Below are 14,745 nucleotides of genomic sequence, written 5' to 3' on the forward strand. Positions count from 1 at the left end.
TTTAAAAGTAGACAGTTCTCTTTGCTGTATTTTTCTATACTCAGACTTGTACATTGCTATTTTGCTATGGTAAAAAAAATAATTTCCTTTGGTGAAATAGGGAAACGTAGAAAAGCTGGATATGCATGGTAATCAGCTTTGTTTTCATGAGGAGCTGTGATGATGTAGTCTATGATTGCAGTAAAGCTAGGATGTTACGACTTTTTGTTTGTTCGTGACAAGGAAACTGTTAATTTTTTAACGTTTGAAAGTTTCAGATGGAAGTTGCTATCAACTGAAGAGAGTTATGAAATGTATTTGGAAAGATTCTGTGATGTAAAATCTACACAGTGATAGTTCAAAACTCAGAGCTAATTCTCAAACAATTATGCACCACCCAGTTATTAGAAACCATAGTACACCAAGATTTTTTAAAAAGGCAAATGCTGACATTTCTCTGCCTTTTAAAAAAGATTGCAGTCTTCACCTTGGCTAACTAGAAAGTAGTGTAAAGCTTTCCGCATACAGCTGTACTACCAGGCCATGTCAGTGGCTGACTGGCTACTAACATACAGTGGTTCCTCAGCTGTTCAGTTTGAAGCAAGGTTCTCCTGGCATCTCAAGATCAAAATAATAATAATAATAATAATAATAATAATAATAATAATAATAATAATAATAAATTTGCAGCAGCCTATTCATACCTGGGTCATGGATGCTTGTTCAGAAACCCTCAGTAGCAGCCAGTTGCTCAGCATTCTTACATATTTAATTTGCATCTACTTCTTCCATCATTAAGCTAAAGGTGGCAACACAGGTTTCCCAGGCACTGATCAGATCAAGACCTCCTGAGTTTCTATAGGTTTACCATTAAATCCTCATAGGGATGGTAGTATGAATTCCCAGAAATGCCTCAATTCAAATGAAACCATCTACAAAAAAGTGATGTGCCTGGCTTGTTGAGGTGGAGTACATTAAAGACTTAATAGGAAGCCTCTCTGCCCAATAAAAGTCTGTAGTTAATAGCTTGTTATTTGTCAACAGAATTATTTCTCCATGTATTTTGGGTGATAAATATGAGCATCTTGTGAACATTTCATTCATCATTCTAAAAAAAATTCCACAATCCTTTTATTTTTCAATTTGGGGGGGGGGGGGAGAATACAGGGAAAGAGGTGTATTCTCCCAGTTTTTCCTGACCTTTCATATTCATGTTCATTGTGCAGTCTATATCTATTTTTTTCAAGATGGTTAGCCAAATAGAACTAAATATTAGTGCTTCTGTATCGTGGAACAAATTTGTGCAGTTTTCTGTCCCATGAGGTATTGTGCATCTCACCTTTCGCTGTTTGATTTGGTACAAATGTGAGTTTTCTGTCCATATTCTCTCTGCCAGAAGCTAGTCATCTCGATGAGGCCTCTGCAGGAGAGGTTTCTGTTAGATTTTGTCCCCATCCCCCATCTGTTAAATTTTCCACTACAACCAAATTAGGATGCATTCTATACAGTAAATCTAAGCACTAATTGTTGTAATTATCGTAAGCTATAGTTATTGTGCGCAGTGTGATAATGTTATTGCCATTCTCTGAAGAGAACTTTCAGGAGAAACACCACCCCATCCCCTCCAGCTTACAGAAAACTGCTTTTATCACTGAAATGGAAAGAGAACAATCAAATTCAAGATAATTTCCAAGTTTTCCTTATAGTCACAATGTAATACAAATAGGCTAGAAGTCCAAATAAGGCATTAAAAATCTGTACAGGGACATCTCCACCCCACAATCAAATTATGTCACAGGGCATCACCCTATTCTATCAGCACAAAGAATTTCAGTTTTAGTGCACTCACTGAGAAGTTCCTTTCTCTTTTCTCCATTAATCATGCCTTTCCCATAGCTAGGGTGCATCTTCAAATATCATCAGTGACCATTTGTATTCTGCCTACAAACAAATTGGTAACCTGTACAAGTTTTGCGGGATATTTGTAGCATGATTCTGTAAGTGAGCACATTTCATGTTTTGGTAAAGATTGTAAACATTGTAACTCATGTTCTAGCTAGGATTGCCAGAAGTTGTCAAGTAACTAAAATTTTAGCTAAATCTTAGCATAAAAAGGAATTATAAGCATTGCATTGAACAGAATGTTTTTAACAATGTGCTTGATTACTGTTATGTTCTTTTCTTCAAGGTAACTGTAAATGAGACTCATTCACACATTTCCAGGAAACTGCAACAGCTGAAGAGAATCCGGTGCTCTCTTCCAATGTGATGTCATTGTTTTGACATGACCACTATCAAAATTATTTGTGGACATTTAGGAAGACTTGGATAAGGAACACAGAAGATATTGCTGCTACCTGTTCCCTGCTTAACTGTGTAGTGGGATAGAAGCCTTGGTTAGCTTCCTCATCTGCGATCACCGGTTTTGACAGGGATAATTGCCAATAAGAGAAGTTATACTTTTTAAAAATCCTTACAGTTCAAGAACTTGGCATTATGTACACATCTGTAAAGTCATAGTGATTTTTTTTCACTTCTTAGAAAATTGCCCATATAATGGCCCTGCCAATCTGTTGGTAGAGAGGAAGGGAACAACAATGGTTTTTTATCATGATCTATTATCTTCATTCAATATTGATGTCTTCAGTGGTGCTTTTTAAACAAACAAACCTCTAATTAATGATGGATTTTACTCTTCTGTTCATGTGCATTATTTATCAGTCTGAAGGACTCAAAGTACTGTAAGTGCCACAAGTTTATAGGTTAAACATGTATTTCTCTATTTGCCGAAAGTATATTTAAATTCCTAAATATATAAGCTTCCACATACTTTGGCAACCCAAAGAACATAATAGCAAGGAAGCCATACATTTCAAGTACTATGATAGCAACTTAGGGCCCAAACAGACAGGCCAAAATAAAGTTGTTTCGGGTCACTTTGGAGGTATGCTATTTAAATTATGCATGTGTCCTAAGAGGCCGGAAGCCACGCCAAAGCCACGCTCCAGTCCTAAGGACTGGAGCACAGCTTTGGTGCAGCTTCTGCCCTCTTAAGATGGGTGTGTCATTTAAGCAGCATACCTCCACAGTGACCCAAAGCGGCTTTATTTTGGTTTATCTTTTCGGGACTTAGTAACAAACAGTAGAAGTCAGAAGCCAAGGTGTGAAGACATGCGTTAAGAAGACTCGTATAAATTCATTTCTCATGTTCTCTGTTGGTTAGGACAATCCAAAATGAAACTTTCTGTTGTCAATTCTATAGGAACTGATTGCAGAAAAACTGTGTACTTTGTCCTCTGTTTAATTTGTTATAAAAGTCTGGACCAAAAGTATTTGGGATAGAAGTACCAAGAGCTTTCAAAATGACACCATCTTATATTGCCGTTGGGTGGGGGGAGGGGGTCCTAAAGAAAACATCACTGCCAACTCTCTCTCTCTCTTCTATAGTCTCCTTTCTTTTTTTCTCACACACAAAATAATTTTCTCTTTATGTTGGTTTGTGGTTTGATCCCCTTTGTCTTCCTTTTTTTTTTTTCATAACCATCTGCTGTCTCCCATGTCCTTTTTACTAAACTTGGAGAACAGTAAAAGAATAGAGAAAAGATGGAAGAGGAAACAAAGAGGCAAACAAGGGTAACGGTCCTTTTCAAATCTTCCTTCTAATAGGCTTTCATCAAAGGCCTCCTTGGAATTCCTCCCAGGTTCTCTAAAACATGTACCAAATGTCTTCCATGCTGTCCATTTTTTTACCGCTAATACTATAATTGCAACAGGTTTTTAGCTATGCATATAACACTAAAGTGAACTGAATATGAAAACTTCTTGAATGCAGTCTTTCTTATATTTGAAGATATCATAGGATTGCTGTAATATACTCACAAAGGATTCCCCTGGGGATGAGTGGCATAGTCTACTCCCTGTTATAAAAATCTTATGCATAGGAATATTTTGGCAAATAAAAGGGCATGGTGACACCTTTTTAAGTCTGAATTCACCAAATTTGGGAGTTTAGTGTATGACTGTTTTGAATGATAGCAGTATGCTAAGTATGTGCACTAGGAGCTAAAGGGAACATTCTTGCTCAAAACATTAGCATGTTTGTCTTGTGTGAAATTTCCCCATTTTTACTGAATGTGTGTGTTTCATCAACCTGTGAAATAATATTAACAGAAAATGTGAAGAATATTGAGTCTTTACAGGATACTTAATATAAATGCCTTTTCATTAAGTGCAATGTAAATGATGATTTCTGAAAATGTAACTGCTGAATATTTATGGATTGATGAAATGTAGGAATCATCACTTCAGCATCGTAACTTAGTCTGGGTGACAAATGTTTTAGCGTGTTAATAAATGTAATGACAAAGGCAATTTAGATTTGTACCAAGACTGTACATGTAATCTCAAGAATGGGATTTGTGAAACTCAGAATTTCAAGTCTGTCATTTGGGTACAGATATTGTATGGCCTGTGGGCCTCATTTAGCTATTCACAGGGTTTTTGGTCCAAGTTTTGGGCCATTGCAATGCAGTATGTTTTTTCCTGTGGGTTTTAGCAGAGGAAAGTACTAAGGGAGAAGTTTTCTAGTGCAGATCTTAGTTGAGCTGGATATGAGGCCTTTTTTTTTTTAAACTATAAATCGCATAGCATTTGGACTCAGAGTGCACTGTAATATGGGTTTTGGAGATGGAGCTGGTGCCAAATTCTAATTCCCTTTTTTCCAAACAAATGCTGATACAACAGATCTTTAACCTGGAAACCACTTGTTTATGAGCTGTCTCTGCGTGTGTTCTGCTGCTGTGTTGTATGGCATTCTGTGGTGGGCAGTTTCAGCTACAGTTTGTGGGAATATGTAGGACATTAAATTATTTTTGTGAGATTATAGCTACACTTCCAATTTTGTACATTGTACTTAATTCCACTTTTTCTACAGAACGGAATCAGTTGTAGAAACCTGTTCACTTTTTGTGAATAGAAAGATGATCTTTCTGTCCCTAAATTTAACATTCTTAAATGGATACAGTGAAAGTATACGTATACCAACAATACTGCTTGGTGTTGCACTACTAGGAATAAATGTGATTTAAAATGTACTAGACCTTGTTTTTTCAATTATGTTTGCAATGAAAGCCATGAATAAAATAATGAAGTCTGCTTTACTTGTGGACGTGCTTTATTTAAAAATATTTTTATTGAAAGTTCCCTAACATATTAAAAGAAAAAATACACAAAGAAAAAGAGAAAAAGCAATGAGAGAGAGAAAGAGAAATAAGCACAAAAACAGAAAAGGGAAAATTTACGTTGATGGTTCTATTTCTTTATATATAAAGTCTGACTTCCCTAGCTAAAGCACTACTCATACTTCTGTTTAACCAAACCTGTCATCTGTCAGGAGTGCTTTGACTTTGTATCTCTGCATAGTAAGGGGATGGACTGGTCTCTTCCAACTCTATGCTTCTACTAGTTATTGATACCTACAGTTAACATATTATTCTTTTTTTTCTGCAAAAAGACTGTCTACAACAGGACAGCCTTTCTATCTACCTCCTTTTTTCCAACTTTTTTTCTGACATTACTAACCCTGTTTTTTCTATATATCTGCAGTTACAAACTAAATATTCACTGACTATAAAAAACAGTATTTTCCAGAAAGAGAGAGAGTTGTTGTGTGTCTTCAAGTCACTTCAGACTTCTGGTGACCCTAAGTGTATAATCTCTCCCATACATATATCTATAAGATTTATAAGACCTTGTTTTTAGGTTTAATGTAACCCTGAAGCATCCTTCTACAAGCATTTCTTTTTTTATAACCCAGACATCTCAAAACAACAGATTAGGATTCATATTGTCTCTAAAGCAGATAATATTAATTATTAAAAATTAATTTCATTTACAAACCTTTATATCTAACCAGGGCTTTTCTACCCAATTTCAGTTGTTGTTAATATTGGGCATAACTTATCCAAACAGAAAAAGCCTGCAACAACTCCATTATCTCTTGTACTTAGTTCATCTTGATCTTGGATATTTTGTTTACTTCCCCACCTGCTTCAGCTCTCTGCAGGCTCCCCTCCCTCCCCCCCTCCCTCCCCCCACTCTTTTGATCTGATTTCTCTTAGATCCTCTTACCTCCCAGATCTGCATCTTTTCTCTTTTGGTTTCAAGATTCTTCAGAACCACCACCACTTTCCCAGTATTAAATCTCTTGATCTCAACTGATCTTCTGGATCACACAATTCTTCATCTTTCTCTGAAGGGGCAGAGGCATCTCTTTCCATCTCATTAATTTCCATTCCAGCTTGAGTTCTATATTTCTCTTGTTCTGGTTAGCCTCTTCTACCATATAAGCCTTGTTTCTCTAAAAATTCCCATCCAACTTTTAATTACTGTATCATCTAATTTAAATGCTCTCTCAGCAATATTACCTTTCTCCAGGTTTCTTGGGCCTCTGGGCTTTCTTAGTCATCTTTTTTTAAAAAATCTCCTTTTTATTAGTTTTATGAAAGAACATTTTAACAAGAAATAATAAATGCATTGTAAAGGACAAACAAATGTAGCCACAGGACAAGAATATAAAAACAGCAGATTGCTTCTGTCCATTTTTGTCAGGTAAAAAAGGAACAAAGACATTTAGTTCATAACTCATGTAATTTGCAGAGTTAGTTGGGTGCTCATCAGGTTGGAGGGGAGAGTCAAGGTGCAATGTGTCCTTCTGGAACTCTGGTTGACTACTTAGTGGTTGAAGCGGTTACTGATTTTTGTTGACATATCAATAAAAAGTGACCAGACCTCATAAAATGTGTTGTCTTCTTTTGCATTATTATAAGAATTTTTTTAATAGCCAAGTGCCCCATACTTCTTTCCACCAGTTATCATGAGCTTAAGTTTCCATGTAGTTGGTTATTTCTGCTCAAGTTGCTGCAAAGAAAAGAATTAATTCCTTGTGTTTTCACGGACTGTTGTTAAGTGCAGTGTAGCTATGTTCCTGAGCATTAGATATTTATTGGCAAACAAAACAAAATGGAGGTAGAAGAAAACATGGACAGAATAAGAATATGTTCCTGCATCACAACAAATAGGAGCAGTTCAACCACTTTCAGCAAACCATGAAATGAAACAACCAGGTAAGCCTCACATTAGCAATCAAAAACATTTTGAGTCTCCTAAAAAACACACCAAGTGTGTTACAAGAATTACTTTTTTCTCCTCATTAGCCTCTAATTTTTCATTATTTCCATTTTGGTGGCCAAATTAATCTATGATTCTTTAACACAGGGGTGGGCTTATCTATTTTTCCACGTTTCTCTCTGTTTTCTGTTCAGGCATGGTCAGCAAGTGATTCTGAAGGCATCTGCTGTTTATCTTGCAGTCAGGCACACACAGATAAATTAAAATCATATTCTTTCCCAGCTCAAATTTTATTACATTGTTAACTGCTGACATGCTACTGTGACCCAGCGCTTAAAGTCTGTTTTTATTCAACCCTCCTTCACCATCTCCTCAATGCCAATGCTAAAAAACCAAAACAAAACCAGCTGAAGTAAAAGAGGCTCATGATACATCACTTCCTAAACATACAAACAGGCCTACCAATGAATAGTTGCAGAATAATAAATTCCTTGTTTTCAAATGACCGAGTCAAAACCTAAACTTCACTCCCATTGAATTGTTGTGGCAGTACCAGAATCTAGCTGTCCATGCAAAGAAGGCCCGACATGATGCTGAATGACAAATTCAAAATCCACATAAGAGACTGATAAACAATAACAGAAAATGCTTATTTTTGCAAAAAAGGATGCTGCCATTACGTACTGAACCTAAAGATTTCAATACTTTTCATACATAGTTGCTATTGAATCAGTTGTGGATAAATAAATGTTGAAAATGCTTCATGTTTGTGTGTAATTTCTTTCATCAGGCTGTCTGTTGTCATTTATCTAGGATTATGTGGTAAAATGAAGATTTAGTAACATTTTAGGTTGGAAATTGTGACAATCCTAAGGGATTTATAAACTTTTCCCCTCACTGGAGATCAGCAAAGTACTCCCCAGCTATGTTACACCAGAGACTATTCACTGCAGCAGAATCTGCCTTTATTGTAAACAGTCATTTCAAACAAAAGTACCTAACAAAAGTGCATGCGAATAATTTATGAATCCCAATATCAACAGAATGTTGTAATTGCACATATTTATCAAATTACCAAGTAATTGTGCTAAAGCAGCTCAGGTCAAACTACTGTACAAACTTTAATTAAAAAATATTTCTGTCGATAAAAATAAAAAAGGATTTTGTGGCGCCTTATAATTAACTCTCAACAGGGTAGTTGTAATAGAAAATGCCAGTCTTTAACTTGCATTAATTATATTATTTTGCTTCAGCTTGTTGGCAACTTGGAGGGAGAAGGAATCTAATTTGGATATGGGAACTTAAAAGTAAAATAATGCTGCAGCTGAAGTTTCTTTCTGCAAGAGTGGCTATTACTCATTCACTTCACACTGAGCAGCTGATTAACAAAATATATTACCCTAGTTTTCAGAGAAATGAAGGTAATGTGTTCTCAGCAGTGGGCAGCATCTGAACTATAATAATGTAATAGGCTTGAACATAGTGATATTATTGACTACATGTTATTCACAAATGTGCTGAAACTGAACATTTTAGGGAACTGAAATCTGACAAATCCTCCACATTTCCAAATTAAACAACCCTGGATGTCACCTGTAAGGTGTCAAACATACAAAAGTTGTTTTTTGTTTGTTTGTTTAATTGAGGAAACCTGTTTTTTAAAAAAACAAAGTCTTGAAAGGGTGACAGTGGAATTTTGTAGCAGGGTTAGGATCAATTTACCATTTTGGTATGAACAAAAATGCATGGGGTCACTAAAATAATGCATTTGTTCGGACTGGCCAATGGTCACAAAACAGTCTTACAATTGGGCCCCTATATCAATGTTTATTTTATTATTTAAGCAGAAGATTTGACTATCCATGGCTTGAAAAGATTATATGTGTGTGTGTGTGTATATATAAATTCCAAAAAGCAAACCTTGATTTTGCCATTTTATATAAAGGATACCATTTTACTATGTCATTGTATTTAATGGTCTTGAACATCCAGAGATTTTGGTATCCACAGTGGTCCTGGAAGCAAACCCCATTGGATATATAACCTCGGGCAGGAATCATGTAGCCTTCCAAATGCTCGAGTGCTAGCACTAGCAGTGCTAGACAACATAGGCAATGGCAAGGAATGATAGGAAGTACAGTTCAACAAAATCTGGATAACGCACAACACATTCAGCATTAGCCAATGTTTCATGCCTATCTTAAAAGTTGGCAGCAACACCAGAGGGGCATTCACACTTTATTTTTTTTTATTTTTTTTTGGTAGTGAAGAGATCTGGGTCTCCTCAGGGATCTCATACCAGATCGAAGTTCCCAATATATTTGCCATGATCAAATATCTCCATGGCATTTTATCCATATTGCCATTCACACTGGAGAGGGTGGGGCAGCAATAGGGATAAAATGCCATAAGAGATTTGATCGTGGCAGGAGAGGGGGAGGGAGAAGAAGATGAGGAGGATTCATGCCAGAAGCAGCAGGTGGACGGAGAGGAAGAAGAGGAGGAGGAGGGAGAGAAAGTAGGATGCACAGCAGTGGCAGGTGGGGAGGAGCAAAAGCAGGGAAAAGAAGAGGTGCCAGATCGTTTTGAAAATGGAGCCACCTCCATTTTCAAAACGATCCCACGTGGTTCAGATGTCTTTGGTAGTGAGTTCTCGCTACTGAAGATCCAAATCATTGTGGCACCACAAAAAAAAAACCCTAGTTAGTTGAACCGATGTCAAATACAATGGGTCATGTGGGGTTTGGGGTGCCCCCCCTTGCAAACTGCACCAGGTGCAGTCAGGGGAAGTGTGAATGCCTATGAAATAACCCAGGTCCCACACCGGGTTATTTCATAGTGTGAATGGGCCCCAGGAAAGAGTGCAAGGATGATATTTCCAGCTCATTCCCACTAGCGAGTGAGCCAAGGATAAGAAATTGTGGCAGTGGCCCTGCTTCTGATTGTCACAGCCTCCCTCACTGGTGTGTGAGAGGGCTGGATATTTTTTTTCTTCTTCTTTACACCCTCAGCAGCAGCTGATCAAGCTTCTTTCACCGAATGTGGCTGCTGGCTTAGGGGATATGTCCATGGGCTTACAATAAGACTACACAGTCATACTAAATACGGAACATTTATGATCCACAATTATAGGTTACAAATCCATAGCTGCAATACAGAATGCCAGCCAGGGTTTATTTATTGATAGGTTAAAGAAAGCAGTTTTATGTGGAAAAATAAGAAGGAAGACGTAGAACATTCTCAGAGAGAAGTATAACAAACATCCTACGGTCACCAGCTATAGACTGTGTAAAGGACAATGCAACTAGATGTTTGTGTGACAGACATGTACAGGCCCAGAGAGCACCTACGATTGATAGACCGCTCTTCGGACCCAACTGCAAACTGGCTGGTTCCCTTTGATACAGTACTTACACGTTTTTACGGCATAACTTCAAAAATATTGTTGTGCAGATGTGTGCACAGAACTGATATCTGAAACTTGTTAATAATAATAATAATAATAATAATAATAATAATAATAATAATTTATATCCCACCTCTCCCTGTATTGGATCGAGGCGGGTAATAAGACAATAAAATCAAGTAAACAAACAAACACAGAAACAATAGTTAAAAGACTTATTACATTTCAAGTTCCCAAACTCTCTCCCACCCTATAAAACAATAAAACAATTCCCAACCGATGGCCAATAAAATCAATCAAGATCATTCAATCCAATGGGAGCAATTAGGTAAGTGGAAAAATTAGAAGTCAATTCGGGAAGGCTCACCAGAAAAGATCCGTTTTTATAGCCTTCTTGAAGGCACCTAAAGATGTTATTTGGCGGATTATCTGGGAGAAGGCGTTCCCTCAGGTATGTTGGACCACAGCCATTTCGGGCTTTATAGGTAATAACCAACACCTTATACTGTGCCCGGAAGCAAACGGGGAGCCAGTGTAGGGGTTTTAAAATAGGTGTAATGGATTCAAATTTTGAACTCCCTGTTACCAATCTGGCTGCCATATTTTGTACCAACTGCAGCTTCTCTTTTTACCCGGTTTCAGTACATAATGTGAATCTGCAATGGTTTTCAGTTTTCAGGCACTCTGAGGTTGTGACTCTCCTTTTCTTATGAAACAGCAGGCATGTGCTGTAGTTTACAACAGCCATGTAATGTCATCTATCTTTTTCAAGCAATAATTGATTCCTTTGGGAAAAGGCGGAATATAAATTATTATTATTAACCATACTCCTCATTTCATATATTCTGCATGCACATAAATGTAAATAAATGATATCAAGATCAAGTTATTCCCCAAACTAACCATCAGTCAAGTAACATCCACTATATGCGAGTTCTGATACTGATGTTTTAACTAGCAAAAAAAGGCTTTTACATTTATTACCAGTTAATGTTGTTCAACTATCCAGTGAAAGAATGAGTTTTAATTAATGAAAATCCTTTTAAAGGAGGCAAGCACCATTACCTCTCTTTACGAAATAAAAAAATTTAATGACAAGTAAAGAAACTATTCTATTGATTAGCCCAGCAAAGAGAGTATTATCAATATCTTTCTATCTGCCAGGGAAGTAAACTACAGCACCTTGACTGGCGACGTAGTCATACAAAAGCGAACATGTAAAGGGAAATAAAATCAGAAACAAAAATATATGTTTAAAAGTTCAAAACAGAAAAACGGTAGAAGGTTTGTTATATTTTCTTTCGTGGCAAAATCTGAGGCTGGATAATAATAAGGGGAAGGGGGCACCTATCATTTGCTGTCACTGTCTGCCTCCAAGTCATCTCCAATTCAAGACTCTTACAAGGTTTTCTGGGGCTGAGAGCCTGTGACTTGCCCAAGGTTACGACTTCTAGTCCAGTGTTCACTAAATGGCTCTGATTTCCAGTATCTATAACAGTGGTCCATTTAAAGGATGTTGGACTTCAGCTCCCAGAAGCCTCAGCCATGATGGCCAACAGCCTGGGATTCTGGGAGCTGAAGTCCAGCATCCCTTAAAGGGCACAGTTTGGGGGCCACTGATTTATAACAGGGGCCACATTTCAAAGGACGTGGCCTAGTGGTTGGAGTAGTACTACCATTCCCAGTTCGGGCACGAAATCCATTTGGAAGAGGAGGACCTTGGGCAAGCCACACTCTCTCAGCCTCAGGGGAAGGCAGGGCAAGCCTTGCCAAGGAGAGGCTCCAGGATAAGTCTGCCTCATTAGGGTCGCCATAAGACTTGAAGGAAGGCACAAGAAAAGGGTGCTTTCGTTGCCACTCATTAAGACTTCTGTGCCCTGAGTTCCCATTCTCCGGGGCTTCCTCTCCCCATAAGCTTAAGGGCCTACAGTTTTCGAGGGCCACCGCGCCTCAGCGAACTCTATGGGGCGGTGGGGGGGGTTGGGGTGTGTGGGTGTGTTTGTGGGCTGCTCTTCAGCACAATGGCCCACTCTTCTGTCTGGCCCTCCCTCCTTGGCTGGGCTCCGTCCTGATGCTCAGAGGCAAGGAGCAGCCTCGACACGGAGCCAGGGATTTGGGGCTGCATCCACCCTGGAGAAATAACCCGGTTTGGCACCGCTTTAACTCTTTGTCTGGCTCAAGGCTATAGCCGGGTTATTTCTGCAGGGTGGATGCAGCCTTGGACTCCCTCCCGGACAGAAGGCGGGAAAGGAGGAGGTGGCTGGTCCCCCGGGTGGAGAGGAACCCAGTGGGCGATGGGCTTGTGGGGTGTTTGTTGCTGTTGTGTGCCTTCAAGCCGTTTCCGACTTATGGCGACCCTCTCCTGGGGAGACTGGTTCAGCGGAGGCTGGCCATGGCCTCCTTCCCCTGAGGCAGATCGTAATGTTGAGCTCACAAAAATGATGATGATGATGATGATGAGGAGGAGGATGAAATATTAGGACTGTTTTGATCTCTTTGCCACAGACCTTGCCGCCTGTGCGTAAATGCACTGACACATAAACCCCCACATCTGTTTCCACAGGTATACATCACTAAACCTGTTTATTGAAATAATAATAAAAATATTCTTATAATAATCATGGATTTTGACTAAATCCCAGTGGGTTTCCATGGCCAAGAGAGGGGGGGGGGACTCTGCAACCATTGGGCCACGCTGCCCCTGGAGGGGTTGCTGCTCTCCTAATTGCCGCAGACTTAATCCGGGCGCAGAGGCAGAAGAAGAGGCCGCCGCCGCCGCCGCCGCCGTCCTCCCTCGGCCTCCATTTTGCGCAGGAGGGCAGGGAAGGTAGGAAACAGACCCCCGAGGTTGGGCTGGGTGAGGGGGGGGGGTGTTGTGTTGGCCTTGGTTTTCCCCACTGTCCTGGGATTTCTTGCAGGATTTCTTCAGCCCTTCCCCTGAGGCTGAGAGAGTGTGACTTATTCCTGGGGGTTTCCATGGTTGAGCTGGGACTCGAACCCTGCTCTCCAGGGTCGGAGTCCAGCTCTCACAAGAACCCCAAGGAGGAGCCTGCAATGTGGAGCCACATGTGGCCCCCAAGGTGGGTTTCATGGTCAGCTCCTTTGGGTCTAGCAGGGCTGAATGTGTGGGGCTTGCTCTCTGGAGGGACTGGGCTGATTTTGCTTGCTTGGGATGTGTTTTTTTGGAGGGAAAGGGTTGTTGGGGGGGGGGACAGATGATCCGCACATGATCCACTCTGGGGGATCCTTGCCTCTTGCATCCCTTCCCCAATAAAAAATAACATATAGTTAGAATCATAGGAGTCTATCACACTGGGGCTAATTTTGGCATTAAAGAGAGATTGAAGCACATTCAAAGCGAAAATGGCAAGCAGTCGCACGGAGGATTATCACACGCAATTGTTTCAATAAAGCAATATCAGAAATGCCATGTCGCTCAAATCCCGAAAGGAAAAAGATGGGAGTCAAGGCTTCTTTGTGACCGCTGGAATGGCAGGTTTTGTGTGGCATCACATAATTAGACGATTTCCCCAGACTTTAGGGTCTGGAAACCATGCCTGATGAGGAAAGACCTACAGAACTGGACATGTTTAGCCTGGAGAAGAGACAGTGAATGGGTGATATGATAGCCATGGCTGGGCGGCCTTTGGGGTCTCTTCCGGCAGTTGGAATCTAGGGAGTTTATCACACCAAGGAGATGGGCAGTTTATCCCATGAATATCCTGGAAAAAACCTGTAATTACATGAAACGATGTTTCCAGGATATTCACAGGATGAACTGCCCATCTCCTTGGTGTGATAAACTCCCTAGATTCCAACTGCTGGAAGAGACCCCAAAGGCCATGCAGTCTAACCCGCTAATCCATGCAGGAATACACCATCAAAACACTCCTGACAGATGGCCATCCAGCTTATGTTTCAAAGAAAAACTTGTAATTTTTAAAACGCTTTGAGTTGAGAGTTCTTAAAACCGGCGTGGCTTGGCAGGCATGTCTAATGTGCCTGAAACGTTGTGTTTTAAATAAAAACACTTTTTCAAAGGGGAAAAAAAGATGGTGTTACCGTTTCAATCTGGCTGCTGGGTTTTCCTCCAAGTCTTTCAGAGTATACAGGTAGGCATTTTGTACATAGTGCACAGCAGGAAGGTTTTTAGTTTGTTTTGAACTTGTGTATATGTTATGTGATTTTGTGCTGGATGTAGATGTTTTAACTGTTTTGAACTTTATTGAGAT

General features: G+C 39.5%; 2 protein-coding genes across 5 annotated transcripts in view; both read left to right on the plus strand.

Annotated features, from left to right (window-relative positions):
* Window positions 1–5,138, plus strand: part of LOC149319483 (glycerol kinase-like) — a 47,896-nt gene extending 42,758 nt beyond the window's left edge. For all 3 annotated transcript variants that reach the window (XM_089511799.1, XM_089511802.1, XM_089511800.1), the window contains one exon: window positions 2,168–5,138. In XM_089511799.1, coding sequence (XP_089367925.1) covers window positions 2,168–2,181 — 14 coding nt within the window. In that variant the 3' untranslated portion in view covers window positions 2,182–5,138. The remainder of the gene's footprint in view (window positions 1–2,167) is intronic.
* Window positions 5,139–13,265: 8,127 nt separating this feature from the next.
* Window positions 13,266–14,745, plus strand: part of LOC149319484 (uncharacterized) — a 37,787-nt gene continuing 36,307 nt past the window's right edge. For both annotated transcript variants that reach the window (XM_089511808.1, XM_089511809.1), the window contains exon 1: window positions 13,266–13,340. The gene's annotated coding sequence lies outside the window, so the exon portion shown is untranslated. The remainder of the gene's footprint in view (window positions 13,341–14,745) is intronic.

Source organism: Sceloporus occidentalis, unplaced genomic scaffold, assembly GCF_023333645.1.
Source record: "Sceloporus occidentalis isolate IW3139 unplaced genomic scaffold, rSceOcc1.0.p SCAF_2, whole genome shotgun sequence".
Lineage (NCBI taxonomy): Eukaryota > Metazoa > Chordata > Lepidosauria > Squamata > Phrynosomatidae > Sceloporus > Sceloporus occidentalis.